General features: G+C 65.0%; 1 protein-coding gene and 1 long non-coding RNA gene across 5 annotated transcripts; both read right to left on the reverse strand.

Moving 5' to 3' along the window:
- Positions 1–256: 256 nt before the first annotated feature.
- AGPAT2 (1-acylglycerol-3-phosphate O-acyltransferase 2) lies at positions 257–12560 on the reverse strand. 3 transcript variants are annotated; one of them, XM_030292940.1, is made up of 7 exons: positions 12364–12560; positions 4482–4615; positions 3918–4093; positions 3356–3451; positions 2053–2199; positions 1792–1864; positions 257–961 (listed from the first exon to the last, which is right to left on the reverse strand). In XM_030292940.1, exons 1-7 carry the CDS (start codon positions 12543–12545, stop codon positions 786–788), a joined length of 984 nt encoding a protein of 327 aa, XP_030148800.1. In that variant the 5' UTR covers positions 12546–12560; the 3' UTR covers positions 257–785. The 3 variants fall into 3 exon arrangements, 2 of the variants coding, with proteins under 2 accessions (XP_030148800.1, XP_030148799.1); XM_030292939.1 differs by lacking the exon at positions 2053–2199; XR_003964071.1 differs by lacking the exons at positions 257–961; positions 1792–1864; positions 2053–2199; ... (1 more) ...; positions 3918–4093; positions 12364–12560 and adding an exon at positions 6915–9962 and having other exon boundaries at positions 4542–4615.
- Positions 12561–24413: 11853 nt separating this feature from the next.
- LOC115499879 lies at positions 24414–27754 on the reverse strand. Of its 2 annotated transcripts, XR_004344380.1 has the most exons (4): positions 27095–27754; positions 26035–26134; positions 24862–25388; positions 24414–24500 (listed from the first exon to the last, which is right to left on the reverse strand). It is a non-coding gene; the product is annotated as an uncharacterized LOC115499879 (long non-coding RNA). The 2 variants fall into 2 exon arrangements; XR_004344379.1 differs by having other exon boundaries at positions 26035–27754.

Consider the following 27754-nt stretch of genomic DNA (forward strand, 5'->3'; position numbering starts at 1 on the left):
GAAGGCGAAACGAGCCTCTAGGTGGCAAGTTGGCTTTACCCCCAGGGGACAAAGAGCAGATCTTCAGCCTCCTTCCCCAGATCCCCGGGATGCCCACAGCCCAGTTAGGTGGACACCCCCACCCACGGAAGACAGCAATGCAGGGTGATCGTGGGCCTGGCCCCCGGAGCGGGGAGGCAGAGGCGCCCACGCTACGCGCACGGGAGCCCAGGGCTGTGGCGTCCCGCCCGCCCCCCGAGTGATCACGAGTCACCAGGCACTCCCGAGAGTTCCTTTATAAAAAACAACGGAATGCGGTGCCCGGGCGGCCGCCCTGCTCCCCGAGGCCAGTGGAGCAAGGACCTCTGCTTTCTGGCTCTCCGAGGCCCTGGTTGCACAGGACCCGGTGTCTGGCCCCCACCTAGAGTCCCGTTTCTCCCGGAGGGCCCGCCCTGCACCCCGCTTCTGCACCCCGCGGGCCCAGGCAGGAGGGTAAAGTGTCTCAGCGCCGGCCGCCAGCCTGTCTGGGCCCAGGCCTGCTCCCAGATCCGGGAGGCCCAAGGGTGGGCTCCGTGAGGAGGGTCCAGCTGACTCTCTTGGGGGACATCGGAGGCCTGGATCCGAGGCCCGTGACAGGAAGCAGTGGCCTGCATCCGGGGCCAAACCAAAGCTGGGAGAACCACGTAGGAGCAGGACACAGTGACGTTTAGCAGCTGGGGCAGGGGAGGAGGTCCCTCGGTCCATTCTCCAGTCAGGCCCTGTCCCCGGTCGGCCCCGTCCCGCCCCCAGATCCTGCCCTGCTTCGGCTACTGGGCGGGCTGGGAACCAGGCCTTGCAGTGGCCCCGTTCTCCTGGGGTGTCTTGGAGATGCGGAGGAAGGTGGTCCTCATGGCCTGGTGGCAGCTATCCATAAGCTTGGGGACATCAGCGACGGTGAGGCCACTGGTGGGGATGGCATCCAGCACCTCCACCCTGATCGTTCCTGTTGGGGGGGGGGGCATCAGTGGCCTGGGGGCCCCCCGCCAGCGCCTGCTGTCCGGGCGCCCGTGTCGCGGCCTCTCTCGGCTCCCGCGCCGCCCGCACCCCCTTCCTCCTGCTCCTCGGCCGCCCACTGGCCTTCCCTGGAGCCTCCCAAGGCCCCACCAGGCTGGGTTCTTTCCTGGACACCCTGGTCTCAGATGGTTGGTTTTTAACAGAGAATAGGTGACACAGCCAAAGCTCCAAAGTACGCGCTCTGCAGGTTCTGACGGCTCTAGGCGCCCCTACCAGCCCTGCCAAGCTGAACATTTCTGCGCCCTCCCAGGCACCCGCACCCGCCACCGCGCTCTCATCCGCCCTGATGGTTTAGGTGGTCGGGAGTCTCACATCTGGGGGCGGGACACAGCAAGGCTCCTCCCCCCACTGCCCTTCAACTTTTGACCCCACCCTCCCACCCAGGCACCGGGTGCCCACACTTAGGGTCTGGAAGGAAGGGTAGCGGCTCCGAGTTCCCTGGCTGGTGGGCGCAGGGGTACCTGGGAGGCCGCTGCCCAGCCTGGGCCTGTGTGTGTGAACTCGGGCACCTACCCCACCCTCTGCCAGCCTCCGTGTCCTCATCTGGGAAATGGGCCCCCTACTGCCCGCCTCAGCTCGTGGCTGGGATTCCAGAGTCCCGCCTGCCTTCTCCACTCACCACATGATCACGGAGGGGCAGGGTCTGGCCTAGAGGAACCTCCCAGAGACGGGAACTATCCCACTGGGGTTCTGGGTGTCCTAGCGGCCGAGGGTGCTATGCCCGAGTGTGGGGACCGGTGGAGGGGGGGGGGCCGCTACCTGAGGTGAAGAGCTTCGTCTTGTAGTTGTAGAAGGAGGAGAAGCTGGAGTAAACCACGGGGATGATAGGCACCTGTGGACAGGAAGCCACGGTGCCTGAGGACACACAGGAGCCCACCCCCGCCCACCTGGAGCCCCAAGAATGAGCCACTGGGGAGCCCTGCCTGGCCACCGCTTGCCTTCGGCCTGAGGAGGTCCTGGGAGTGCCATGGCCGCAGGACAGACGTGCTGACCTGCCTCAGGGCCCTTCTGCATACTGACCCCTGGGCCGGGGACACCTTTCACGCCCTGGGTGGCCCAGAGTTCCGTAAACGCATCCCACATATCTTCACTCAAGCATTCCTTTCCACCAGGAGGCCTCCTGGGCTGGCACACGTCCTTATGATACACATCGGTGCCCCTACGGTCCTGGTGGCCCAGGGGAGGGGCGGGGGGTGTGTGTGTCGGGGTCCTGTCCAGTTTAGCAGGAGGTTACTGAGGTCTTTGGGCCCACCCCTCCCCCATCCCGGCACAGCTCTAACCAGGGGAGAGGACAGGGGAAGATGCCCAACCTCCTGGCTGAGGCCGTCTCCCCCCAGCTCTGCCACACCTCAGTGTCCCCTCTCCCACCACCCCTCTCTCCCATGCCACCAGCCCAGGGAAGTGACATCGGCCCCAGGCATGTGGCAGGGGTGCCCTCCACCTCCCAGCTGGAGGGGCCGCAGGTCCAGGGCTTGAGAGAGCCTTGCTGAGGCATTGCCGGGCTCCGGGCCCCTGGCCCCATGCACCCAGCGCATTCGGTGTGTGAGCCGGGAGCCCCTGCGAGCCGTGCTCGGGGACAGACACCAGGGGGCGCCAGAGGCCACCCGGCACAGGTGGAGATCAGGAAAGCAGACCCCTGCCCAGCCACCTCCCAGACCCCAACTGGGCAGGAGGACAGCCCCTTCCCCTGACCCCAGACAATGACTTTCCCCGACACGAACACCCCCCGACAGGGCGTGGGACAGGGCGCCCGTTCCCCACCAGGTGACCCTGCCCCACAGACGGATGCACCCCCAGTTCTCCCAGCATCACCCCCAAGCCCCTCTCGGACAAACTGCGCCTTGGGGCAGAGCACAACGGCCCAGCGCAGAGCTCGCAGCTCGCTCTCTCCAGGCCCGCCTCCGGCTCTGCCCAGCCCTGCCCCTCTGGACCCACCGGTGCCCCCGAAACCCCACTCCAGCCAGCGGTTCTGCAGGACCCAACGAGCACTCGGCATTCCCGGGCGCTCAGCAAACAGGCCCGCCGCCTCTGCCTTCTACGCCGACCCCAGCCTCCCTGCAGGGACCCCTTGCCTGGCCAGCTCCAACCCGGGGGGTGCTGGAGCTCCAGGCACGGGCGACCCGGTGACAAGCGTGAGTCCCACTGCCCACTGGACCCGATCAGCCACCAGCCCTAGTGCTCAGAGTGGGTGAAGAGGCCCGAAGAAATGCCCTCTGTCACGGGTCAGGAAGCAGGTGCCGAGGGGCGGTGGCCAGGCAGTCGCCTTCCGCCTGGGACCTGCTTCCCTGCCCCCCTCCCCGGAGAGGGCGCTGCCCTGGCGTACCTGGGCCTGGATCGCCAGGTAGAAGGCACCCTTCTTGAAAGGTAGCAGGTCCCCGTTGTCGTTCCTCGTGCCCTCAGGGTAGACCCACACCTTGAGCTGCAGGGGAGAGAGGGACAGCTGCAGCGGAACCTCACAGCCCGTCCCCTCCTCGGCCGAGACCACCGCCGCTAACGCGTAGGCACTGCTCCCGACGGGCCGTTCTGCACGACAACGTGGCAGCCTGTGCAGTGCCGAGCAGGCCCAAGCCCCACGTTCACACTGTCCCTGACCACGCACTTGTCCCCGGCGGCCATCATGCCCACACTGACACTGTCCCTGACCAGCGCTTGCCCCCCAGGGGCCATCGCGCCCATATCCACTCTGTCCCTGACCATGCAGTTGTCCCCTGCGGCCATCGCACCCACACTCACTCTGTCCCTGACCACGCAGTTGTTCCGGCGGCCATCACACCCACACTCACACTCTCCCTGACCAGCACTCGCCCCCTTCGGCCATCACGCCCACACTCACTCTGTCCCTGACCACGCAGCTTGTCCACGGCGGCCACCCCGCCCACACTCACATTCTCCCTGACCATGCGCTCGCCCACGTCGGCCATCACGGTCATGGCGGTCCTAGAGCGCTGCCGGTTGATGAAGAAGACACCCCCGAGGTACATGATCAGGCCCACAGGCCCCGTGAAAAGCAGCTCCCGCTTGGCAATCTGCACGCAGCGCTTGGGTAGGGCCTCCATAAGGCCTGCAGGTGGCCATGGGACACCAGGCAGGTGGAGGCCGTGCTCAGAGCCTGGCAGCCATCTTTCCCCAGGAGGAGAGCGCCAGCCCCGTGCCTCGACCACCAACGGGCCTGGGCCGATCATGCCTTCCCACTAGCCACCCCTGCCTCCCGCCTGCAAAGGGAGGGAGTGAAGCAGAACTCCCAGCCGTCCGCGCCCCGTGCGCAGCGTCAGGCACAGGCAGCTTTGTGTGGCTGCAGGGAGGCACGGGTCCCGCTGGCCGGGGTCAGCATCCCCTCGCCCGCCGGCTCATCTGGGCCCGGGCTCTACCTCCCTGAAGCATCTCCCCCACAGAGACCAGGGCAGGGAAGGGCCAGCCCTCCCACCAGCCCCTCCGCGGCCCCGCCTTACCCATCATGTCCAGGATGCTCTGGTGGTTAGAAATGATGACGCACGGGTGGTCCACCTCCAGCTTCTGGCGGCCCTTTATGTCAAAGCGAAGGCCGAATACGTACTTGAAGGTCCGGACAAACCAACTGATGATGCTAAAGAGAGACAGCATCAGTGAGCAGGGCCCCGCTGGCCCGCAGCCGGACTGGAGACAGAGACACAGCAGAGATCCCCACGGCAGACGGAGCCCCGACTTGCCCTCTGGCGAAGGGGAGGGCGCCCGCTTCCACATCTGCTTTCCAGGGACCTGCCCGTGTGACCCCGCCCTCACCCCGACACCCCTGCTTGCTCAGCCAAGTGGGGGACTCAGCTGGAAGGAGGCTGGAGGCTGAGAGCCCCCAGGGCCAGCCTGGGTCTGGTTCCTGGCCGTGTCAGCGACTAAAAACCCAACGTGGAGGGGCGCCCGGCTGGCTCGGTCGGTGGAACGTGCCCCTCTTGATCTCAGGGCTGTGGGTTCGAGCCCCACGTTGGGTGTAGAGATTACTTATAAAATTTAAAAAATAATAATTATAGGGGTGCCTGGGCGGCTCAGTCGGTTAAGCGTCCGACTTCGGCTCAGGTCGTGATCTCGCGGTTCGTGGGTTCGAGCCCGGCGTCGGGCTCTGTGCCAACAGCTCAGAGCCTGGAGGCGGCTTCAGATTCTGTGTCTCCCTCTCTCTGCCCCTCCCCTGCTCACACTCTGTCTCTGTCTCTGTCTGTCTGTCTGTCTGTCTCTCTCTCTCTCAGGTAAATAAACATTAAAAACTCCCCGAGGGCACAGGCGAGAGAGGAAGGGAGCCAGGATGCACACGGGCCTGGGACACCACCCGCCCCCGCCCCCGCGGGTAGCTGCTCTGGAGCATCGGGGACCCTCAGGGGCCGCCTCCAAGCAGCCTGCGGCGGGTGTGAGTGGGTATGTCTGTGGGGATGTGTCTGCAGGTGCTGGCCGGCCTTGGAGAACACAGGGAGGCAGAGTGGCCTGGGACGCTTTGCTCGTACCCCAGAAGGGACCCATCAGGGGTCCTTGGGGTGACGGAGCCCAAGGCGTGAGGCTCAGTGTCCTGTCAACTCCTTGCAGGACCCCTGGGTCTTTCCCATCCCCTGCGGGGGTGGGGGGGGTGGGGCAGGCAACTAAAGATGTGCCCCCACGGACCCAAGGGTTCCTGACCCAGAAGTGTCTCCTTCTCCCCGAAGGTCCGGGCGCCCTCCAGCCCCTGAGTTAGCGGAGGCCGTCCATGGTCTTGATGGGAAGGGAGGGATTTCCCGCTTTATACAGAAGGGTGAAGTAACCGCCCCAGGCCCAGGGATGGCTCTCAGGAGAGCAGAGACTCAGCGCTGGACTCAAAACCAGACTCCGGTTTTTTAAATTGTCGTAAAACACACATGACCTAAAACGTACTGTCTCAACTGCTCTTAAGCACACACAGCCCAGCGGCATCGCGCACATTCACACGGTTGTGCAACCGTCCCAGGACCACCTCACCCTCCAGACCCAACTCTGTCCCACTGAACACGGACCCTCCCCTCCCCCCGCTCCCTCCCACTCCCTGTGTCTGTGGGTCCGGCTCCTCCGGGGCCCCCTGTGAGCTGAGGCTTCAGGGCTGGCCGTGCGCCTGCAAGCTGTGTCACCCAGCTGCCCCGTGTTGCAGATGGGGACGCTGAGCCCCAGGGAGGCACAGCAGCTAACGTGGGGCTGCTGGGCGAGGTGATTAGGCCAGCTCCCTCCCCGGACCGGCCAGCCTCGGCCAGCTCAGGCCACACCTGCCCGTACATCCCTTCCCGCTCCGGGGCTGCGCTAGCCGGCTGCTGGCCTTCCACGGGCCCCAGTTTCTCATCTGCAAAGAGCACTTCTCGGTCACTGTGAGGACCGAGGGGACAAGGAGGGGTCACGAGCCGGTGCTTCGCAAAGAGGAACGATGGAAATGGCCAGGCAAAAGCCTCCGTTTCACCAGCAGTCAGAGCGAAGCACATGGGAACCAGAGCCCTGGCTGCATCTAGAGGGGAATCGGCATCAGCCCTCGGGCGGCCGGCACAGCCAGGCCTGGAGGGCAGGTCGGCATTGCCCGGCAATGGGAAATTGCCACCGGGAAATCAGGTGCCTCTCCCGGGATCCGATCCTGAGGCCGGCCCTGCGCCCCTCCAGGGTGGTCCGAATCACAAAACGGCGGCCGTCCAGGTGTCCCCCGCCCCAGGGAGAGGTGGATTCGCGGGGCGCTGGGCACAGGGCAGCCAGGGAGACCCCCACTCAGGCGGGGCGCCTGCCGCCGCCGCACAGGGTCTCGGGCCACACGCGCAAGTGCTCGGCGTTCTCTCTGGTAGAGCCACTTGCCCTCTTCTTTCTCCCTTTCTTTGTATCTCTCTCTCTCCCTCTCTTTAAAAATGGTGGTAAAATACACGTGACATAAAACTTATCACCTTAGTCGTTCTTAAACGTCCAGCTCGGTAGCACCGACACACCCCCACTGAGATGTGGCCGTCCCCGGTGCGTCTGCCTGTCTCCAGGACTTCTCTCCCCTTTCTGTCAGGATTTCTCTTTGTATCTACTGGAAGGCATTGGGTGCGGACTGGTTTTTCCAGAACTGCGGGGAATACCGTGTGCGGACCTCAGGCAGCGTGCTGGGCGCGCGCGCGCGCGCGCGCACACACGCGCGCACACACACACACACACACACCACGACACTCGGCAGCTGCTGTGACCCGGGCAGGCTGCCGAAGCAAGGTGCATGCTGGGATTGGAGGAGGCACCGGTGCGTCCCCGGGGACACTGCATAGTCTCTGGAGGCGGCGCGCCCCCACCTCTCCCTCTCCTGACGTCACGTCGCTGCAAGGTCTTCCGTAAAAGCGTGAGCGAGGTGAACGTTTTAAGAGTTTCTCAACGTGAAGGAAGCAAAGCGAGGACGCTTCCGGTGCCCCCCGCGCGCCTCCAGGGACAGAAAGCGGGGCTCCCCCACCCCCACCCCCGGAGAGCCGTGGCGGGTGGGCACGCCCCTCCCCCACGCCTCGCACGGAACCCTCACGTTGGGCTCAGACAGTAGCCCCGCGAGGTGGGCACGCCCGGGACATCCACCCCACGGAGGAGGGAGTCCAGGCTCAGCACTGAAGCCGCCTGCCCAAGGTCACACCGCAGGGACGCCAGGTGGGCCGGGACCCACTCTTAACCCGGTTTTCGGAAAACAAGCAGAAGACGCCAGGCAGAGGGCAAGCGGAGGTGGGGGTGAAGACTCGGGATTGCAAGACCGAATTCCAGAAGCTGCTGTGAGGCCTCCCTCCCTTCCCTGAGGCTCTGGAGACACCACCCAGGCAGAAGTGACGCTGTCCCCACTCGGCCAGCCCAAAGCAGCCGCCACTGTCCTGAGCCCAGCCCCACTGGACCCTTCCGGCAGCCGCAGAGCGTGGCGGGGCCGCCCTCTTGGGAGCCGGGTGTCCCCGGTGCTGGCCCCGGGGACTCGGCCGCACAGCTCTGGGGGCTGTTCTCCATCCCTAGCCCCCAACTCCGTGACCCCACCTCCCCAGGTGGAGCCCAGGTGGCCTGGTGGGTGCCCGCTGCCAGGTGGGTGACAGGTGCCACCTTTCCACCTCATGGCGCGTGGCCCCCGGGAGCAGGATGGTTCGTCGAGCAGATAGATGGGCTGTCCTGGCCCTTCCTGGATCTTTCTCAGGAGCCCTCTACCCAACCCAGAACCACCTAGAACCTCTGAGCACTAGGACGCCACAGATCCTTCCAGCGCCCCAGGGGAGCCCAGGCTCCTCAGACCTTCTGCACTTAGCCTGAGGACACGTGGGGCCTTCGCAAGCTCTAGGTGAAAGACCTTGGGCGATGCACCTGACCTCACTAAGCATTCACGTCTGCCTGTGAAAGGGGAAGGGTGTGGACCTTGAGCCCAGGAGGCTGCGACCCTGGGAGCGACTGAAGAGTGAAATGTGGTGTCGCAAGCAGGTAAGAATCCAAAGCGGATGAGAGTGAGAGCCCTCCCCCCGCCCCCCCACCCCCCAGCCAGCACTGTGCCCCAGCAGCTGGAAGGAAGTTCAAGGCCAGCCCCAGGCCGCCTGCTGACCTTTGCCCCCAGCCCCTGGACTTGGTGGGGGGACGTGCGCCAGCCCGCAGCCAGGCCCCTCTGGGTTTGCGCCCGTCGCCCCCGCCGCCCCGAGAGCGAGGTCTCGGCGGGTTCATCTGGGGGACAGCCCTGCCAGGAAGGCAGCATGGAGCCATCGATCTGCTCAGGGGACAGGAGGCTCCAGAGAGGCCACCTGTCAGGGCAGGAATGTTTTCCACGTGTGCGACGTGTCGGAGCACAAGGAGGGGACAGGGGCCGGGTGGGGTGGGGTTTCCAGCCTGTGCAGCAGGACGCCCAGAGGTGTTAGGAGGGGCCGTGTGGGAATGGGGCGCACACCAGGGGGCTGGAAGGAGGGGGGGCCGGCAAGCTCTTAGTCCCCAGGCAGGGTCTCCAGGGCTCCGAGCAGCACGTCCAGGGAAGGACACTGCCCCTGGCCGTCCTACCCCAAGAAAAACAAAGGCAGACCTTCCCGCAACACCAGGACCCCCGGCCGGCGCCCACGTGCCACATGACTTCCCGACTGCACCGTGCCCCCCTCCGTGCACCCCCGCAGGACCACCGAGTGGCTGGCTAAGAGGCTGGGCTGTTCTGGGTTCAAACCCTGACCGGCATCGATAAGCCCCCGGTCTCCGGCCGAAACAACGCATCGGCTGCACAAACCGTGCCTCGCTGCCCCCGCCCCCCACCTCCTCGAAGCTAAGAGCTATGGGTCCCGACAGTTCGGATGGACGCAGAAGCACGCGGGCCAACCCCCAGCGGCCCTGCCACAGCAGTGGCATCCCGGACCCCGGGAACGGCGGAGCCCCGGGGCCGGAGGGGCCGGAAGCTTTCCGTGGACCTGGGCGGCCCGGCTCTGGTCTCCCTCGATGCACAAAAGAGTAAAGCCTCTTGGTTAAGCTGCTCTTACCAGGATCTCCTGATCCTGCGGCGGGACCTACTTCTCACACAGGCGGCACAGAAAAGCTTTATTTTTCTCTCTGTCAAATGGGTGTATTAAGGGCCTCTCCTCCCAGGATGGGGAAGACGACCTAATAACTCCACCCACCCCAGCCAACAGGGCACAATCGGCCTGGGAGGAGTTCTTAGTCTCAGCCCCCAGCCGGGCCGGGGTCTGCTCAGCTCTTCTGTTCCCATCACTGTTCCCTGCACCCTGCGAACTTGAGTCTAACAGGCAAAGGCTCCCTGGGGAGCTCCTTGGCAGAGCAGGGCTGCCCCCCCACGCCACCCCCCCCAGGGCTCCAGCGCCCAGAGCCTGGCATCCAGCCCCGCAGAGCTGGGTGGGCACGGAAGGAAAACACAAAACACACGCTTGGGAGTCATTCCCAGCGGGTCGGCACCCCAGTTCCGCCATGTCTAACTCCGGGACCCTGGGCGGCCACCTCCCCCGCCCCCCCGCACTGTGCAGGCCTTATACCTGCGGGTTTCCGTCACGCCCCGCACTCCTCGGCAGTTAAGCGAGGCACAGGATAACGCCCGTCCCCACAGTGGAGGTACAGCAGCCCACGGGAGACGGGAGTAGAGGCTGTGGCCTCAGGCAAGGTGGCCTCTTCCAGAAGTCAGGGCGGGGCTGGAGAGCAGAGCAGCCAGGCACCCGGGGTGCTCAGGCGTCCGGGACAAGCTGGTGAGTGAAGACGAGGCATGTCCCAGCCCCACGGGGGCCTGCGGTGAGGGGGCAGGGAGCCTGTGCGCTCCGTCCCTCCGGCACCCCCGCTCCATCCTCCCGGGTCCCGTCCTGGGGCAACCCCCCCACCCCGCCCCTTCGGGGAAGTCCTGCTCACAGCATGCCCCACCAGTGCCCCCACTATCGCCAGGGGCTCACATCCCTGTGACCCACCCCTGTGGGACCTGACGATCCCGGGGAAGGAGGCTGTGGTCTCTCCCTGGGGAGAACACAGCACCTGCCATTACCTGGCAGTATCCTGGGGGGGTGGGGTGCCCCCACCCCCCGCGCAGAGCCTGGATCCGGGGCTGCCCAAGGGAGGGGAGGGCAGCAGGAAGCCCCCCCCCCCCCGATCAGAGCCTCTACAGTCCCGAGGAGGACACCCGAGTGGGCCAGAATCTCAGGCCACTGGGACGAAGGAGAGCAGACCCAAGCCGGGGGGGCGGGGCCGAGGGCAGGCCCAGTCCTAGTGTGGCCACCCTGCCAGGTCCAGTCACCAAGTCAGAAAGGAGACTGGTGGCTTCTGATGTGACCCTGGGAGGCAGCTTTGAAGTCTGAGTCAGTCCTTTTAAAAGACAAGAAAGCTGCTTCTAAAGAGGCCACCTGATGACACAAGGTGGGGGGAGGGGCGGGCCACCTCCCCGCCTCCTGTCGCTTCTGGAAACCTGCTCTGGGCCCAGCTCTCCCGCCTGCCCCCCCCCCCACCGCCCCGGGACAGCTCGGCCCGGGGCTCCCCCCGCCTCAGAACCAGAGGTGCCATCCCCTGGCCCGGCTCTTGCCAGGCAGCACCACCTCCAAGAAGCCCCCCGGCCTGTGGGTCCCTGAACCCACACCTCTCCTCCTGCGCCCAGTGGAGGCCCCTGGCCCCTGCAAGGGGCCGGGCCGTCAGAGACGTTTGCAGCCTCAGGCACCCCTGCCCTGGAGTGGTGGGGGCCCAGCTTTGGGGACCCACCCCCAAAGGAGGCCCTGCCCTTCCCTCCCCACGAGGGAAGACGGCCCGGAAGGGCCACCCCCGGGCTGTCCCTGGGGTCTGCACTCCCGTGGACGCCTGTCTGGGCCCTGGTGGTGGTGGGCGGGGGACCAGAGACCCACTGAGCGCCTTCCAGTCCCAGTCCTCGCCTACTCCGGGTACCGCGGGAAGCCACCACCCCGGAAAGACAGGGCCTGAGGACCCACAAAGTGTGGGCCGGCCCCGGCAGCCTGGATGGACAAGGACAGAGGTGGGAGCAAGCCAGCAACCCTCACCAACTGCCCTGTAACCACACAGGGGGCAGGGACCTCAGAGACCAAATACCCTCACGGCAGGTCACAGCCAAGAGGCCGTTGCAAAAGCCACAGACAGAAATGGCAGCCAAAGCCGCGCCTGGGATCCCACAGGGCAGGAGGACGCCCCTGCTCAGGCAGCCTTGCCCCCCCCCCCCTTAGCGTCTGGCCCGGAGAGGCCCCCACCTGACCTCCCCTCCCCACCCCAGGCCCGCCAGCCCACAGCACCGCACCGCCCGGCTCCCAGCGTTGTCCAGAGAAAAGTTCCAGGCGCCACTCCCTTCCTTCCCCAGGCTTGAGGCTGGACCCCGGGGCCCAAACCGCCCTTCCTTCCCACCAGGGAGCCTCGTACCTTAGAACAAGGGAACCGAGGGGAGGCGTCGGAGCACAGGTGCGTTCAGGGGGCGGAGGCAGGAGGAGGTGCGGAGGGGACAGGGGCGCCCCGGACTCCACGGCGCTCCGGCGAAGCCCACCCCGGGGCCGGCCCCGCAGCCCGCGGGTGAAGCAGGAGCGCGCCCGGAGCCGCTCGGCCCCCCCGCCGCCCCCCGGCGTCCCCCGGCGCGTCCCGCGCGTCCCGGGCCGGAAGGACGCGGCGGCGCGGGAGACCCAGACCTCCGAGGCGGCCGCCCCCGGGCGCGGGGGGGGGGGGGGGGCGGGGGAGCGGGGAAGCGGGGGAGGGCTCCCGGGCGCGGCGACGTTGTGACGCGGGGCCCCCCGCGCCCCCGCGCGCCCGCCCGGGAGCCCCGAGAGGCGCGGGCGGGGCAGGAAGGAGGGACAGGAGAGAAGAAAGTTAGGGAAGCGGAAGCGGGCGGCGGCCGGCGCTCCGCCCCACCCGGGGCTGTCCCCGAGCCCCCCTCCCCGGCCCCCGAGCCCCCGGCCCCCTTGCCTCAAGTTCTCCACCGTCCGGCCGCCGTGCCGCAGCAGGCAGATGACCGCGGCCAGGGTGGACCCCGACACGCAGAGCGCGCAGTACAGGGAGACCTTGGCGTAGAACCGGGCCGAGCGGCTCAGCTGTACCAGCAGCAGCAGCAGCAGCAGAGCCCCCGTCAGCCACGGCCAGAGCCCCATGGCCCCGCCGCGCCCCGACGGCGCCCGCCTCGGCCCCCCTGCGCGAAGGCGACCTGCGGGCTGGCGGCGGCTGGCTGGCTCCCGCCGCGCCCGCGCCTCTTATTGCGAGGGCGCAGGGGCGGGGCGGAGAGGGCAGCGAGCGCGCCCAGGAAGCGGCTAGGTGAGGCGCGCCCGCCCCGCCCCGCCCCGCCCCGTCACACTCCCGCGGGTCGCGCGGCTCCGGGCGGCGCGGCCCCCGTCCCGGCCCCGCAGCCGCGCAGCCCGGCGGCCTGGACCCCGACAACCGACGCCCGGCCCCACCCCCACCCCACCCCCGCTGTGCCGGCCGCCCCGCCCCTCCTCGCGTCCCCCCACATCCCCGCTGCCCCTTAGCCCGGAACCGGAGCTCCAAAGGCGACCCAAGGACGCCACGGCCCCGGCGGCCCGCTGGCCGAACAACCGCGCCCCAGTGACTGACGGCCGCCTGGGCCATCCGCGCCTTCGGGTCCCCTCTGGCAGTTGCAGGGAGACCCGGCCGGCCGGCCGGCCGTCGGGCGTTCTCTTTCTACGGGCCTGGTGGGCGCACCGCGGAGGCCGTAGGGATGGGGCGGATTTCTGGGCGGGGCTGGGGGGGGGGTGTCTGCTCTGCGTGCCAGGAACAGTGTGTCACGGCTCACCCACTGTTGGTGCGCCGCCAGGAGCAGATATCAGGCGACTGCGTTCACATCAGCTCAGCGATCGGCCAGCCTGGCGGCATCGGTGCCCTCAGCGTTGGCTCGGGGTAGAGGGAGGGGCCCTGCCTGGGCGCCCAGATGACCGCTGCGGCGGCCAACAGGTCCCACAGAGCAGGCTGAGGTTGTAAGGCCACGTCTCCTTCCCGTGCTTCTGTCCTGGGTGGCCAGGGTGCTGTGTCTCCTGCAATTTCCGGAACGCACACGTATGCCTGGCAAGGGCACGGAGAACAATCTTAGGGGTCCCTTGGGCGTTTCAGATGCTGAGGCAACCTGTCACCGACACAGTCTCCTGGCACCCACCCCCCCAAACTGGCCTGTTTTCGCTCAAAATACGAAAGCTTCGCTCTTAGGATGAATGGGGAGCTCTGGCTCCAAGGGAGGTGGGGTTCCCTGTGTGGGCGCGGTGGCCCATTCCCAGGTGGCCCTAGCATTTCAGCCGCCTTACACCTGTCAGTACCTGGGAGGGAATCCTGGTTCCGTCTTGTTCCCAGTCTGAGGGGCCACCACTTCGTGTCAGTGTCCACAGCCCGGCTGGCGTCTCCCTGTGTCCACAGGCTGGAGGACTCACCTCCCCCTGGGCAGACGGCACCAGGACAGAAGGAGAGGACACAGCTGGGTGGGAAAGGGTCCCCTGCATCCAGGGGTGGGGCAGGGAGCCGGCGCTCCGGGGCAAGTGCATCCCCATCTTACAGATGGAAAACAGCCTCCCAGAGGTAGGGGTCGCCCAGCCAGGAAGCGACAGGGAGGGAGACTGGTCCCGGCCGCTGTGTCCCACACCTGCTGCCCGGAGGCTGCCACGTGCCGGGGGGGGGGGGGGTTGCCCCGACGTCTTCTTCCAGCTCCCAGGGGTGGTGGTTCCAGACCCAGTGCCAGGTCCTCATCGAGACACAGAGGCTGTTACCCACTTTCACCTTCTTCCCAGTCTCATCCTGGGGAAGCGTCTCAAGAAAAGAAAAGGCTCTTCCTCGGATAGGAAAGGGGAAGCGGGGCGGGGGCTGGGGAGAGGTCTGCCAGGGGTGGGGGGTGCTGAAAGACATACTCAATCCTGTAACGTCCTATTTGGAAAGCTAACAAAACCTTTTTGTTTCCAGAAAGTGAAACCCCAGAGAATGAATCTTCTGGGTTGGTGGAGATACTGAGAAAAGAGATTTTCTCTAAAATCAGTGATTCCCACGTAGGTGGGGACTGGCAGGGCTCCCCTCAGGTTCCTCCCCAGAGCATGGCCAGAGCAGGGACACTCTGGTTTGACATGCCAAGTGCCCCGACTTCCCGCGGTGACCCAGGTGACCCGGCGATGAGTCCGCCCTGGTCCCTGCTGGGTAACAGCTGGGAGCCCTCCTGGGCATTTGCTGGGACTAAGCCAGACAGCACATGACACCAGGTGACATAATCAAGGCTGGGTTGGCACCCCCTTCCGAGGCCCGAGTGAGCCCGCAGCCAAGGGGAGGGGACGTCACTGGGCGCCAGGTGCTGGTGCAGGGGGAGAGGGAGCGGGCGGCCCCGGGGACCTGCGGGGTCCCGCAGGCAGAGCCACAGAGGCCAGGCCGCCCACAGTCTCCTTCCTCCGGGGCAGGGTGGGGCCCTGTGGTCTGCGTGTCTCTCTTGGGTTGGGTGGCATGCCTGGAGGGAAAGGCCAAGGCTCTCCGCTTCTGGAAGCCAAGATAAAGTGAGCACTGTGTGACCCCTCCTCGCCACTTGGCAGCTGGGACAGGGGTGGGGCACCTAACCGTCGAAGTCCCAAGATTTGGCTTCACACCCAAGTTACCCAGTGCGCCAGAACCTCAATTTCCTAGTCTGTAAAATGGGGACACTAACCCCACCTAGCACGGCTGGGATGAAATGAGCGCGTGGCCCAGGCTGGCCCAGCAGGGGCCACTCCTGACTTTGCTGCTTGTGTCTGGAGAGACCTGCCCCGGGGGGAAGTAACAGCAGGGGGGGGGGCAGGACGAAAGCCCAGGAGGGGGGTGTCTCAGAGATCCCGCAGGATCAGGGAAGCAGGCTAGGGAGCAGCTGGTCGCATAGGGGGGCAGGGGCAGGAGGTGGGCGGCGGAGCCCCCCATGAGCCCCCTGTCGCCTCTGGGGGGCACCTCCTGGGGAGACGGCCCAAGGGAGCCGGGCCTCTGGTGGGATGGGAAGAAGGCAAGTAGCCTGGGGAGCCCGGCCCGCATGAGCGGGGGGGGGGGGGGGGGGGGGGCGGTCCCAGGGGGCCCGGCTGGCGTCGGGGAGGGGGGTCCGGGGGGGCCTGCACAAGCCAGGCCGGGCTGCCCGGGGCGCTCAGGCTGAGCTCGCCTAGGCCGACATGGTTTCAGGCCTCTCGCGCACGCCATGCCATCCTGCCACCTGTAAATAAAGCAGCCTGTGAATCTTTCATGGGCTTGTACTTAAAAATAGATGAGATGAGGCCTCTGGGCCCAATTCCCAGGTCTCTGCAGTGGGCAGGGCCAGGGCCGCGGGGAGGCGGGGAGGGAGGGTGAGGGCTGCCGGCCAGGGCACGTGGAGCCTGGGACGTGCGGCCCCGGACTCAGGCACCAATGGGCAACATCACCATCTGGATGTGGTTTCTGGAGCTCCTGGGTCACAGGCTGGGAGGAGGGTCTGGGAGCCGCAGAGCGACAGCCGGCAAGACCCTTCTCCTCTCCAGAGGGATTTCTGGCTGGGACGTGAAGGGACAAAAGGGGACAGAGGGAAAGGTGGAGGGGTAGGGGGACACCGCTGGACAGCGCAGGGGAGAGGAGGCCCCACGAGGAGCCAGGGCTGGAGGTCTGGTGTACAGAAGGGCTGGGCCCCCCACGTGGCAGCCCCCACGCGGCCCCCGCAGCCGTGACACGCGCGTCTGACCCCTGCGCTTGGGTCAGCAGGCCCACGTGAAGCCGCCAGAGCCTCGGGTCTCAGATGAGTCCTCGCAGGTGGCCTCGCCCAGCCCCCTCCCTGGACACACAGGCACACAGGGACCCAAGAAGGCATCCCCGGGACCCCGGCCAGCAACACAGAGACCAGAGCCAGACCCAGGTGGCCCCCGTGGCCCCCAGGTGACTGGGGACCAGCCCTTCCTTCCTCGGTTTCCTGATCTGTGCACCGTGGGCCAGGATGGGCGCCCGGGGGCCCGTGAGGCCGCGTGAGAGACACCAGGCCTGTGGGCATCTCCTCCTCGGACAGGCTGCCTTCTGGTCAGCTCACCCTTGGCCCAGCTGGCATCCAGACTCCATCAGCTGCCCCAGCACACCCCAGGCCGGCCCACCCGCTGCCCTCTGCCCTGCCCCGCCCGCTCCTGGCTTTGGCCGCTGGCTGCGGGGCTGCGTCTCGGGGCCAAGGAGCCTTGGAGGAGCCCTGGCCCGCTCTGTTGCCCTCTCACTGCCGGGGAGAGAGGAGGCAACGAGCGGTAGAGAAGGGTAGGGGGGCTGGGGGGGCCCTCCATTCTGAAGGCCGGCATCCTGCCTCTGGCACGGGCTGGGGGTCAGTGAGGCAGGTTGCAAGGAGGCCCGAGGGAAGGCCCGGGGGACCGGGAGCGAGCGAGAGAGAGAGAGAGAGAGAGAGAGAGAGCGCGCGGAAGGCTGTGCCCTGCCCACCAGGCCCCGTGCACCCTTTCGGGAAGTATGCTGAATTCCCGCAGCCCTGAAGTCAGGGGGTCTGCTCCCCTCCACCAGACTGTGGCCAGGCGGGTGTCTGTCCCCCGAGCCACGCCGGAGGCACCTCGCGCACCCAATCTGGAGACTTAGACTCACCAGTTTGGAGGCGGGGGCCCAGCTCTGCAGAGACCTGGGCCTGAGTTCCACCCAGCGTCACTGGCTGGCGGCTCTTCCCCCTGTGGGCCACCGACGGTCCGGGCCCAGCGGGGCCCGGGAGATGGGGCCTCACCTTCCGTGGGCCCCCTGCCGGTGCCTCGGTCCCAGAGCCGTGTGCCCGGGGTGGCCAGGGCCCCCCGACCTCTGCGCCACACCAGGCCCCCAGCGCCTCAGCCTCTCTGTGCAGCTGTCCCTTCCATCCCCGGGGCTTGAGAGCGGCAGCACCGCCCCCCCCCCCGGCCCCCTACCTCACTGGTTTTTGGTGAACAAATGAATGAACGAGGCAGTGAGGGGATGACGGGATGGAGGAATCCTCCCTCAGGAGCCCAGAGGGAGAGCGCGTGTGCTGAGTGGAGCCTGTCAGCTCACGGAATACCAGACGGGGGACAATCGGGGACACTGTCCATAGAAAGACACCAAGGAGCTCTGGAGGTCAGGGCGGCTGGCAGGAGCGGTCGATGTGTGTCTGTGCAGCCAGACCCGAGAACGCGACGGTCGCGGACATGGACCGAGCACCGCCGACCTGCACGCGGGCCTCAGGTGCCGCCGTCTGTCCCTCGGCCCTCCAGTTTCCCCGTGGAGACCCCGCCCCACGAGGCTGGGGGTCCGACCGCTGTCTCTGCCCGCGCAGGCGCACTTGCTCAGATAAGGGGGCGGGGTTCCAGCCCTCGAGGGGTGGAAAGTGAGTCAGAGCCCCTAGCTCCGTCCATGAACCCAGTTAAAGTCCGGGTGAATTCATGGTGTAAATATAACCAAGGAAACTCCTGCGGGAGCACAGGGGCCATGGTGGAGGCGGAAGCCCGGCCGGTGGAGAGGAATCTGGGTGAAGAGAGAAGCAGACCCTGCTCAGGACCACGCGGCACAGTATGCAGGCCCGGAGAGTGTCAGAACGCTAACGACAGCTGCAGCTGACCTTTCCAGAACAACCGGCTCTGGCCTTTGACCGCCAGCCACCGCACGCTTTACCACCGGGAGGCCTGGACCAACGCGTCCTGAATCCCGCCGCCTCGAGTGAGAGGCCAGAGAGAGGCAAGGTCCCCCCGTTCAGCCCCACCTCACCCTGCCTCTGCCTGGATGCCGGCCAGGACGACTGCCAACCTCCACCTGAGTCACCGCTCGGGGCAGGTGTGGCCTCCCGGTGGCCCGTCCGGACACCAGTCACTGAGCTGATGAGCTTGGAACCAGAGCTGCAGCCCCGCCCTGGCTCCCTCTGCTTGCGGGCTGCTGTCGGTGCGGCCCCCGGAGGTAGGGTCGCCAGGTCTAGCAGATAAAAGCGCGGGACGCTGTAGGAGTTGGATTTCAGATGAACAGGGACTACTTTCTCAGCCCGAGTATGTCCCGTGTCATATTTGGAACATACCTCTACTAAAAAACGTTGTCTTTCTGAAATTCAGGTCGAACCGGGCGCCCGGCGTTTTATCTGGCGACCCCTCCCCCAGACTAGAGCCGCAGCCCCTGCGCCCGCCCCTGGGTTCTCGGGCGTCCTCGGCCTCCGGCCGCCAGCCAGCCGGGCCCCTGCCCAGCGCCGGGCAGCGATGCCCTCTAGCGGACGGACCCCGGGAGGGCGGAGGCGGGCCGGGAGGCGGGGCCAGGGCCAGGGGGAGGAGCCCCGAGAGGCCACGCCCCCGCGGGAAGCAAACGCCCGGGGATCGACCCGAGCCGCCCGCCCGCGCCGCGCCCGCCGCGCCGCCCTGTCACCCCCTCCCTCCCCCCCACCCCCCGGGCTGCAAGCAGGGTGGGCTCTGGCCGGTGCCCGCCCTGGTGGCCCGCCCGGAGGCCCCCAGACGGTGCTTGGCGGGTGGGTTGCCGGCACTCGCGGCTCTGTCGGGACGAGACTGCGGAGGGGCCTTTCCGTGCTCGTTTATGATCCTGCGCTCCGATGCGCGTGCACGGCTTCCCGTGTGTGGCGGGACAGAGCTCAGTCTGGGAAGATGGGGACTCGTGGGGACGGACGGAGGGGACGGCTGCCCGACAGCGTGAATGCGCCAGACGCCTCCCGACCGTGCCCTTAACAACAGTTAAGAGGACAAGTCCTACGTTCTGTGTATCTTGAACCAGGAACAGTAATAATTAAAAGGGCAGTGGGTTTGGGGTACCGGGGTGGTTCAGTCGGTCGAGCATCCGTCTGTTGGATTCGGCTCGGGTCATGATCTCGCGGGGGGGTGGGTTCCAGCCCCGCGTTGGGCTCTGGGCTGACAGTGCGGGGCCTCCTTGGGATCCTCTCCTCCTCCCTCCCTCTGCCCCCGTCCCCCTCCTTCTCACGTGTGCCCTCGCGGTCTCTCAAAATAAATAACAGATGAGCGAAAAATAAAGAAAAAGTAAAACAAAGAAACCAAAAAGGCAGTGGGTCACCCCCCCCCCCCCCGGCCGCAGGGGCCCTTCCTTCCCCACTCCCATCCCAGCACGACCAGCTCAAAGTCTGCCCGTGTGTTTGGCTTGGGACATGGTTTTGGGAGTCCTGGAATCCTGCCGGGGTGGGGGCGGGGGCTGCAGGGGAGGAAATGTAAGTGAAAGTGGAGGCACAGTCTCCTTTACGAGGACTGCCGCACCTTGTGTCTGCCCCGAACAGGTCGTAACATCGACACCATTTCCTCCTCGTTGAATAGTGACTCAGAGAACATCTGCCCCCCGCAGCGGCCAAAGGTTGCCGTCCCCCAGGAGGCAGCCCGGGACAGCCTCGGGATCAGAACTGGTTGGGAGGCCAGAGGTCAGTGGCTGGGGGCCAGAGGTTGGGAAATGAGAGGCACAGAGACAGAGAGAGACAGGGCGTCCTGGCCAGGTCTCCTGACTGGTGCCTCGCCTCCTACATGCCCTTAGATGTCCTCTAGGCCTACAGTCTGGAGCCCCCTCCTCCAGGGGGCCCTCTGGAACTTCCCCACCAGGTGCACCTCTCCTGCGCACTCGTCTGTCTTAGCCGCCAGGCAAGTAGCCCACGACAAGTGCAGGGCCGGGTGCGTCCTGAGCACCTGCTCGTGGCTTCCTAGTGACGGCCGGCACTGAGTTCCAAGAGCAACAGATTCCCAAGTAGGTGCTGCTGGGGAGTTGGAGCACGAGGTGAGGCGGGAGCACGAGTGAGTTGAATTCACGTTCTCTTGACCTTCCTCGGTGGGAATCCTGTCCCTCTAAATCAGGGATGCTGGGAGAGACTGCAGCTGTGCGGGCGGGAGCCAGGGCCCCTGCCCTCGGGGCAGGGGACGCCTACCTGCTCGCCTTGCACCTGCCCCGACAGAGCCCAGTTTGTTCCTCAGAGGCGGGGAAGCTCCTGGGAGTCATGTGAGCTCAGCGGCAGGGGCTCCTGCGCCCAGCAGTGGAGGACGGCGGCCGCCCAAAAAGACGTGTCCACATCCTCACCCCAGTGCCTGGGAATGGGACCTTATTTGGAAAAAGGGGTCTCTGCAGATGTCTTGAATTACGGATCCTGACATGAGCGGGTCACCCTGGATTATCTGGGGGGGGGTCCCTAAAGCCAATGACCACCGTCCTCATAGGAGAGGCACAGAGGACAGACAGGCAGACACAGGGTGAGGCCACGGGACTCGAGCGAGGGGGCCACAGCCCAGGAGAGCCCGGAGACAGCAGGAGCCGAAGGAGGCAGGAAGCACCCTCCCCGAGAGCACCCGAGGGTGAGCACGGCCCTGCCCACACCTGCATTCTGGACTTCCAGCCTCAGAACACTGAGAATAAAGTTCTGCTAGGTTTTTAAAAAAAATTTTTTTTAATGTTTATTTATTTATTTTTTTTTTTAATTTTTTTTTTCAACGTTTATTTATTTTTGGGACAGAGAGAGACAGAGCATGAATGGGGGAGGGGCAGAGAGAGAGGGAGACACAGAACCGGAAACAGGCTCCAGGCTCTGAGCCATCAGCCCAGAGCCTGACGCGGGGCTCGAACTCCCGGACCGCGAGATCGTGACCTGGCTGAAGTCGGACGCTTAACCGACTGCGCCACCCAGGCGCCCCTAATGTTTATTTATTTTTGAGAGAGAGAGAGAGAGAGCGGGAGCGGAGGAAGGGCAGAAAGACAGGGAGACACAGAATCCGAAGCAGGTTCCAGGCTCTGAGCCATCAGCACAGAGCCCGACGCGGGGCTCGAACCCACAGACTGCGAGATCACGACCTGAGCCAAAATCAAGAGTTGGTCGCTCAACGCTCAACGGACGGAGCCCCCCAGGCGCCCCTGAGCAATTCTCCTCAAACTGGAGCTTTGTGCCAGGGCAGCATTGTAGCCAAGGAGGTTTATCCGGGGCACGATTATTGCTAATTGAAGAGTTTCCCCGGGGCACCAGGCTGGCTCGGGTCGGTGGAACATCCGACCCTTGACCTCAGGGGCATGAGTTGGAGCCCCACGTTGGGCATGGAGCCGACTTTGGAAAACAACACCTTTTGGATTCTTTGTAACTTGTTTTTCTCTCAGAATATTCTCCCCATGGAAGATGCATCCAATTCCAAAAATGTCCTGTGTCCTCCACCCCCCAGGAACCCTCTACTCGGGGTTCTCTCGCACCCCAAGATACAGCAGGCTAAGACAGCGAACGGACCCACGGTCAGAGAGTCAGGAGAAGCCCGGTGATGCGATTACGGCTGAGGGTCCCTGTGACCTTGTGCCAAAGCGTCAGCCAGGCTCAGGGTCCTTCGAAGACTTGACTGGGGCGGGGGGATTCACAGGCCGCCAGCTGCTGCTGGCCGCGGGCAGGACGCCTGGGCTCCGGGCCACACTGACCGCCTGCCTGGCCAGGCTGCTTCAGTGTCCTCACTGCCTGGGTGGCGGCTTCCCTGGGGCGAGGGGTCTGAGGCAGCAAGGTATATGCCAACACCCCCACTGTGCCGGGAGGTGGGGTCTCTGGGGGCCCCCTGGGGGCCTGGCCACCACGGCCGCATGGGAATAAACCACGGCGGGAAACACTGAGGTCAGACCCAGGGCAGAACTTTCTTACTGTAGCACCAAAGCCTGGAACCTTCCGGGTCTCCGGGTCCCTGCCACATAGTCCCTTCACGACTCCCACGGGGGCTCTTCGTGGGGGACGATTCCTCGGTGCCTAACGGATGGCCGACCTGGGTCTCCGAGGGGGTGAGCAACCCCTCAGAGCCACTCGCTGTAGGCCCGGAACCTTCTTTCCGATTCCACATCTCAGCCTTCAGCCACCCTCTGATGCCACTGCCCACAGCGTCTTGGGTGTCACGTGTGGTGGTCACAGCCACCAGCCTGCCCCGCCGTGGCTATCTCTGTCCCTCCCTCCACTCCCCCGCCCCACCCCTGCCCACATCCTGACCCCCTGCTGGTCTTGTAGGAGCTTCTCCAGGGATGCAGAGGTCGCCAGGTCCCAGGCAGAGGCAGACTTGGCCCCGGGTGCAGGGAGCAGGGGGTCCAGGGGAGAGCCCGACATGGATCGGGTGTGGGGGTCAGGGTCTGACGGGGAGTCCCAGCATTCAGGGGGCCCGGTGACCTGTCAGACAGGGAGGGGGGGCCTCTGTGCAGTGGGACCCATCCAAAAGGGGTTGCCTGGGCGGGGAGGGGGGTGCTGCATGGGAGTCCTGGCAGGGGACAGCGTTCACAAAGCACGAGGCAGGCAAGAGCAGGTGCCTTCTGGGACTGCAGGAACGGTGGGCCGAGGGGTGGCTCACAGAGTAAGGTCAGTCCTTACTGGCCCCAGAGGACCGTGCCACCCGGAAGGAGAAGCAGCGGGCTAACCCCGCCCCCCCCCCCCACCAGGATGGCACCCTCGGAGTTTTCATAGTTTGGGGCCCATGGCGGTGGCCAGGCGGGGCCCTGCCGAGCATTTATCATGGAAAACAACTGAAGCCTTTGACCTACAGGTACCGGGCCGAAAGTTAATCATTAAGGAATGGGGCACAGATTCAGCCAGAAGTCCACTCACCCAGCCTTGACGCAGGAAGGAGAAAGGTCAGACAATCCTAAACACCCACCAGGAGGCAACGGGTTACGTAAATCAGGGTCCCTTCAGGCAACAGAACATTGCGTCACCCTGGAAATGGCGCAGGGGCCCTGGGCTCTCAGACCCGAGCTTGGTCCGTTCTAACGGAGAAGCGCGTGCCCCAGGGTCCCGGAGGAGGTCTGCCCCAGGACACAGGGGCCGCGGAGGTGCCCCTCGGGAAGCCCAAGGCGCTGGGGAAAACCAGTCTTTCTGGGGCCCAAGGGAAGCCTGTCTTTACCACGACGGTTAGACCATCTCTGTGATGTAGCATCAGAACGAACACACAGCATTTCGGGCTTCACTGCCAACTGCGGGTCCCCGAGAATGGGACTGAGGACTCTGGTTCTACTGAGAGAAGCAGGTCAGGGAGCGGGGGGGTGGGGGGCGTGCAGGTGCACACAACAGCGGGGGGGGGGGGCTGAGCCGCACACCATCCACACGCACGCGTGCAAACAGCACTCGCGGCTGACACGACAGGCGCTCCCTTCTCCGGGTTCCGGAGCCAGGACGCTGGAGGTCAGGGTCGGCTCCTGGTGAGAACTCCCCGGGCTTGCAGACGGCCGCCTTCTCTGGGTGCGCACCTGTGGGGAGAGGTGGGGAGACAGAGAGGGGGGGAGAACCGGGGGCACTAACCCCATCACCCCCAGTCCCCTCCCAGCAGCATCACCTGGGGGGTTAGAGCTCAAGCTGTGGAGCTGGGGATGGGACTCGGGCCACAGTAAGGCTTCCCCCCTTTTACGAAAAGCGGTCACGGGTACAGTCGGCTGAAGATGAGCTAACTACACACACGGGAGGTTTACACACACACATACACACGCGCCCCTTAAAAAAGTCCCCTGAAATCACAGGGAGGTTTGCCAAAGTATCCCCCTGTGGCACCCCCAAAACCATGACAGCCATGCTTATTCTGGGTCGGTCTGTCGCGCCCACGTGGTTCTCTGCGGGTTCCCGGTGGCCCTCTCTGCCAGAGTCAGGCCGGGAGGCCGGTGCCCCTGCGGGACAGAGCTGGACCCAGGCCCCCGCCCTGGGCTTCTAGCTGCGCCCTGGGCTGGGAGAGAGTCACCCGAGCCAGGGGCCGGGACTCCTACCTCCCTCGCGCCCCCTTCCTAAGGAATAAAGCCAACTTTGGGTCACTTAAAAATGCCGAAATACAAACGCGTCATTACAAAGCGGACAGGGGCCCCCTCCTCCTCCCGAGCCCATCCCCCAAGGGGAGCGCGGTTAACCAGCCTGCTTCCGGACACAAACACGCACACGTTATGCCGGTGCGGCCGCACGCGCACCACGGGCTCGCCGCCCACGCACACGGAGGCACGCACGTCTGTTCGTCACAAACACGGTATCATTGTACACGGAGCGCTTTGCGATTTGCTTTTGTCGTTGTAGCGGGTTGAGCGGTGCCCCCGCGCGGCAGTTATGTCCGCCTGGAACCCGAGTGTGACCTTTGTGATCTTGGCAGAGGTGCTCGAGGATCTCGAGGGGAGATCGCCCCGGATCACCTGGACGGGCCCTGCTCCCAGCCGCTGCCCTTGCAAGAGGAGAGGACACCGCCGGGATCGGGCTGGGGCCCGGATAACTCCTGCCCCTGGCCCCCATCCCCTGCAGACAGAGATGGCCCGCGCCTGGGGAGGTGGCCCTGAGCTCCTGCGGTACCCAAACCATCCTGCCCCGCCCCGCCCCCCCCCCCACCTGGAGGGGTCACCCTGGGGCCCTGAGAACTCCCAAGCTTCCTCCCCTCTCCAGAAGCCCCCCCACACTGAGAAAGTGACCCTCCTCCCTGCGTGCCCGGAGCCCCCACCCCTGCTGGGGAGGTGGCCCTCCAGACGAGCCCCTCCCCCCCCCCCCCCGCCTCCTTATCCCAGCGGGAGTGAGCCCTCTGGGCCACGCACTGACTGGCCGTCGGTCTGCGCCCCGTCCACGGTGATCCTGGGCCCTCCGGGCTGAAGTTCCACATTCGGAGCCCTCGTCAAGGGCCCTCAGGACCCCGTGCCAGCTGAGACCTCCAACCTCACACCTGCTGTGCTGCCTGCGGTTTCATACCTGTCCCTGGCCTCTGGGCCTCTGCATACTCTGTTCCTCTGCTGGAACCGCACTCCTGCCCGGCCGCCCCCGTCCCTCATCCTGGAGGTCCCAGACATCACCCTCCCCGGGCCTGGCCTGGGTCCCCACCACGTGCTGGGCTCCTCATGCTCACCCCCTCCCAGAACACCCACCTGAAGGGGACGACGTGGCCCCTGACCTCGGTCCAAAGGTCAGCGGGGCCCAGGGCAGCGGGATGGGTTATCCCTGGAAGGGCAGTCTTCCCGGGAGCCATTTTCCCTGTGACATACTTGCGCTCCAGACTACAGGGTACCAGCACCCGGGAGTTTTAGTCGGACGTGTGACTGTCCAGAGGAAGACGACGTTTCCCAGCCATCTTTGCAGCAAAAAAGGTCATGTGACTAAGCTTACAGGCACTTGAACAGAAGTGATAGATTATTTCCAGGTCCTTAAAGGGAGAGGAGTGCTTTTCACTTCTTTGCTCTTCCTCCGTGCTGGAGTGTGGAGGTGATGGCTGGAGCTGCGGCAGCCATTTTTGACCACAAGACAGAAACCATGTCTTGAGGACTGCAGCACAGAAGGCAGGAGTTTAAGTTCCTGACAACAGGGGTTCTCAGCCCTTGGGTGCTTACCCTCTGAGCACAGTGTGAGAGATAAATAAACTTTTCTCCTGATTAAGCCACTTTTATTTCAGGGTCCCTTGGTGAAACCTGTTATGCCTCATGAATTCTTGGGCCTGTGATGTAGACGATGTAACTACTCGGTCTGTGTAGTGAGTTGGATAGTGTCCCCCCAGACTCATATCCACTTGGAACCTCAGAATGGGGCCTATTTGGAAATAGAGTCTTTGAAGGCCAGGTGTGAAGACGCAAAGACAGAGAGGGACACACAGGGGGACGGCCGCCATGCGACAATGCAGGGGAGAGACGGCAGCGATGCAGCCACAGGCCAAGAAGCACCAAGGATGAGGGAGAAGCAGGAGGGACCCTCCCCCAGAGCCTCCCCAGGGATCCCCCCCCCACCTCCGTTTCAGACTTCCGGTCTCCACAGCCGTGGGCGAATCGATTCCTTTGTCTTCCGCGGGCCCGTCTGTGATACTTGGTTACAGCAGGCAGTTATGTCCTAGGAAACCAATGTGGTTTGCAGGGTGTTCTGGTGTTTTCTCGTTCTTTTGCAAAATTACAGATTAATGACGCCCCTTCTGGGTGCTGTGGACTGCAGGAATAAATGACAGCTGCTGACTGTGTGGGGCCTCTTGTGCTCGCGCACGGCGGGCGCCTGCTCTCTCACCCCACCCGCCAAAACTCATCTGCCGAAGCAGCCGGCGCTTCCCGGTCGGGCACGGGCCGCCGTTGCCACGGGGATCCATCACGGCGACCCCCCGTGTCACCGATGGGATGCAACACACGGGACTTTGCACTGACGCAGACCTAGTCACCGCACACGAGACCCGACTCCTGCCCAGGGCTGGCTCACCAATGGTGGGGGGGGGGGTGGGTAGGCGGACACCGCCTGGGCGGGCGACCCTAGCTCCTGGCAAATGACTCCTTCAGACTTGGACCCTCCCTCGGGCTATGCATCTCGCCTCCGACCTCACCCCTGCGCTGCTTCTCCAAGCCAAGGAGCTGAGGGGCCGTGGGTTTCGCCTGCAATCTGCAAGGTGCTTCTTTCATCACAAAGGACGCCCCGTGGCGGGCCGGGGCTCGCGGTGGCCGGGCCCTGCACGCGTCCTGCCGCCCCAGCACGTGGTGTTGCTGACCCTTCCCCAGGGTTCGCTTATGAGGGTTTCTGACTCCACCTCTGTGCCCTCTTCCGGCCTGAGCACCAGGGCTGCCCCCAGACAGGCACATGTCCGCTTGATCCCCTCCTGGGTAATGACCAGGACGAAAGGGTGGGGGTGGGGCTGCATAGGTCTTCTTCGGATATTCAGTATTCAGCCCTGACCCTCCTGAGCAGGGTGCTTTGTCTTTCCTCCCAGGGCACCTCTGGCCGGCCAGGGGACCCATGGGACGCGAAGGTGATTCTGGTCGAACAACCCGGACCCCCCAGTGCGACTGTCCAGGCCCTGGACCCAAGGATAACCTGGTTGAGGACACTGGGTGCCTGCAGATATTGCTGGCCATCTGCTCGCTGCGATTTTCTGGAACACCAGCCTCCCGGGTGCCGGGGACAGCCGTGCACTGACTGTGTCTCACTGGGAGCACTCCACTGCAAAACCACACGGGAGTTCATCTTTTCCACAAATGTGTTCAAACAACTAGATAGCCATGTGCAAAAAAGCCCAACAAAGAAAAATCCCAAAACACAGAACCAAAAACCAAACTACTCCCTTGATCTACCTCCCGCACCACGTACAAAAGTTAGCTCTAATGCAATCGCTGACGTACATGTAAAACTTAATACGGTAACTCCCCGCCCCCCATCCACAGGGGATACATCCCAAGACCCCCTAGTGGATGCGGATGGTACTGAACCCTACATGCACAGACCTATGCTAGAGTTTCATTTGTAAATCGGTCCCTGAAACAGAGTAACAGTAACTAAAAGTTGAATGGCTGTAGCAATATGCCGTAATAAAGTAACAGGGCTGCGGGCTCTCTGTCACAACATCTCACTGCCCTGAGGCTGCCCCTCTCCTGAGGCTCTGGGAGGATGAGGTGCCCACGTGATGGGATGAAGGCGGCCAGGAGATCTGCCAGAAGGAGGGTCACGTGGTTCTGGACCCCGGCGACCGGGGGGGGG

The sequence above is a fragment of the Lynx canadensis genome, chromosome D4 (assembly GCF_007474595.2).
Source record: "Lynx canadensis isolate LIC74 chromosome D4, mLynCan4.pri.v2, whole genome shotgun sequence".
Taxonomy (NCBI): Eukaryota; Metazoa; Chordata; class Mammalia; order Carnivora; family Felidae; genus Lynx; species Lynx canadensis.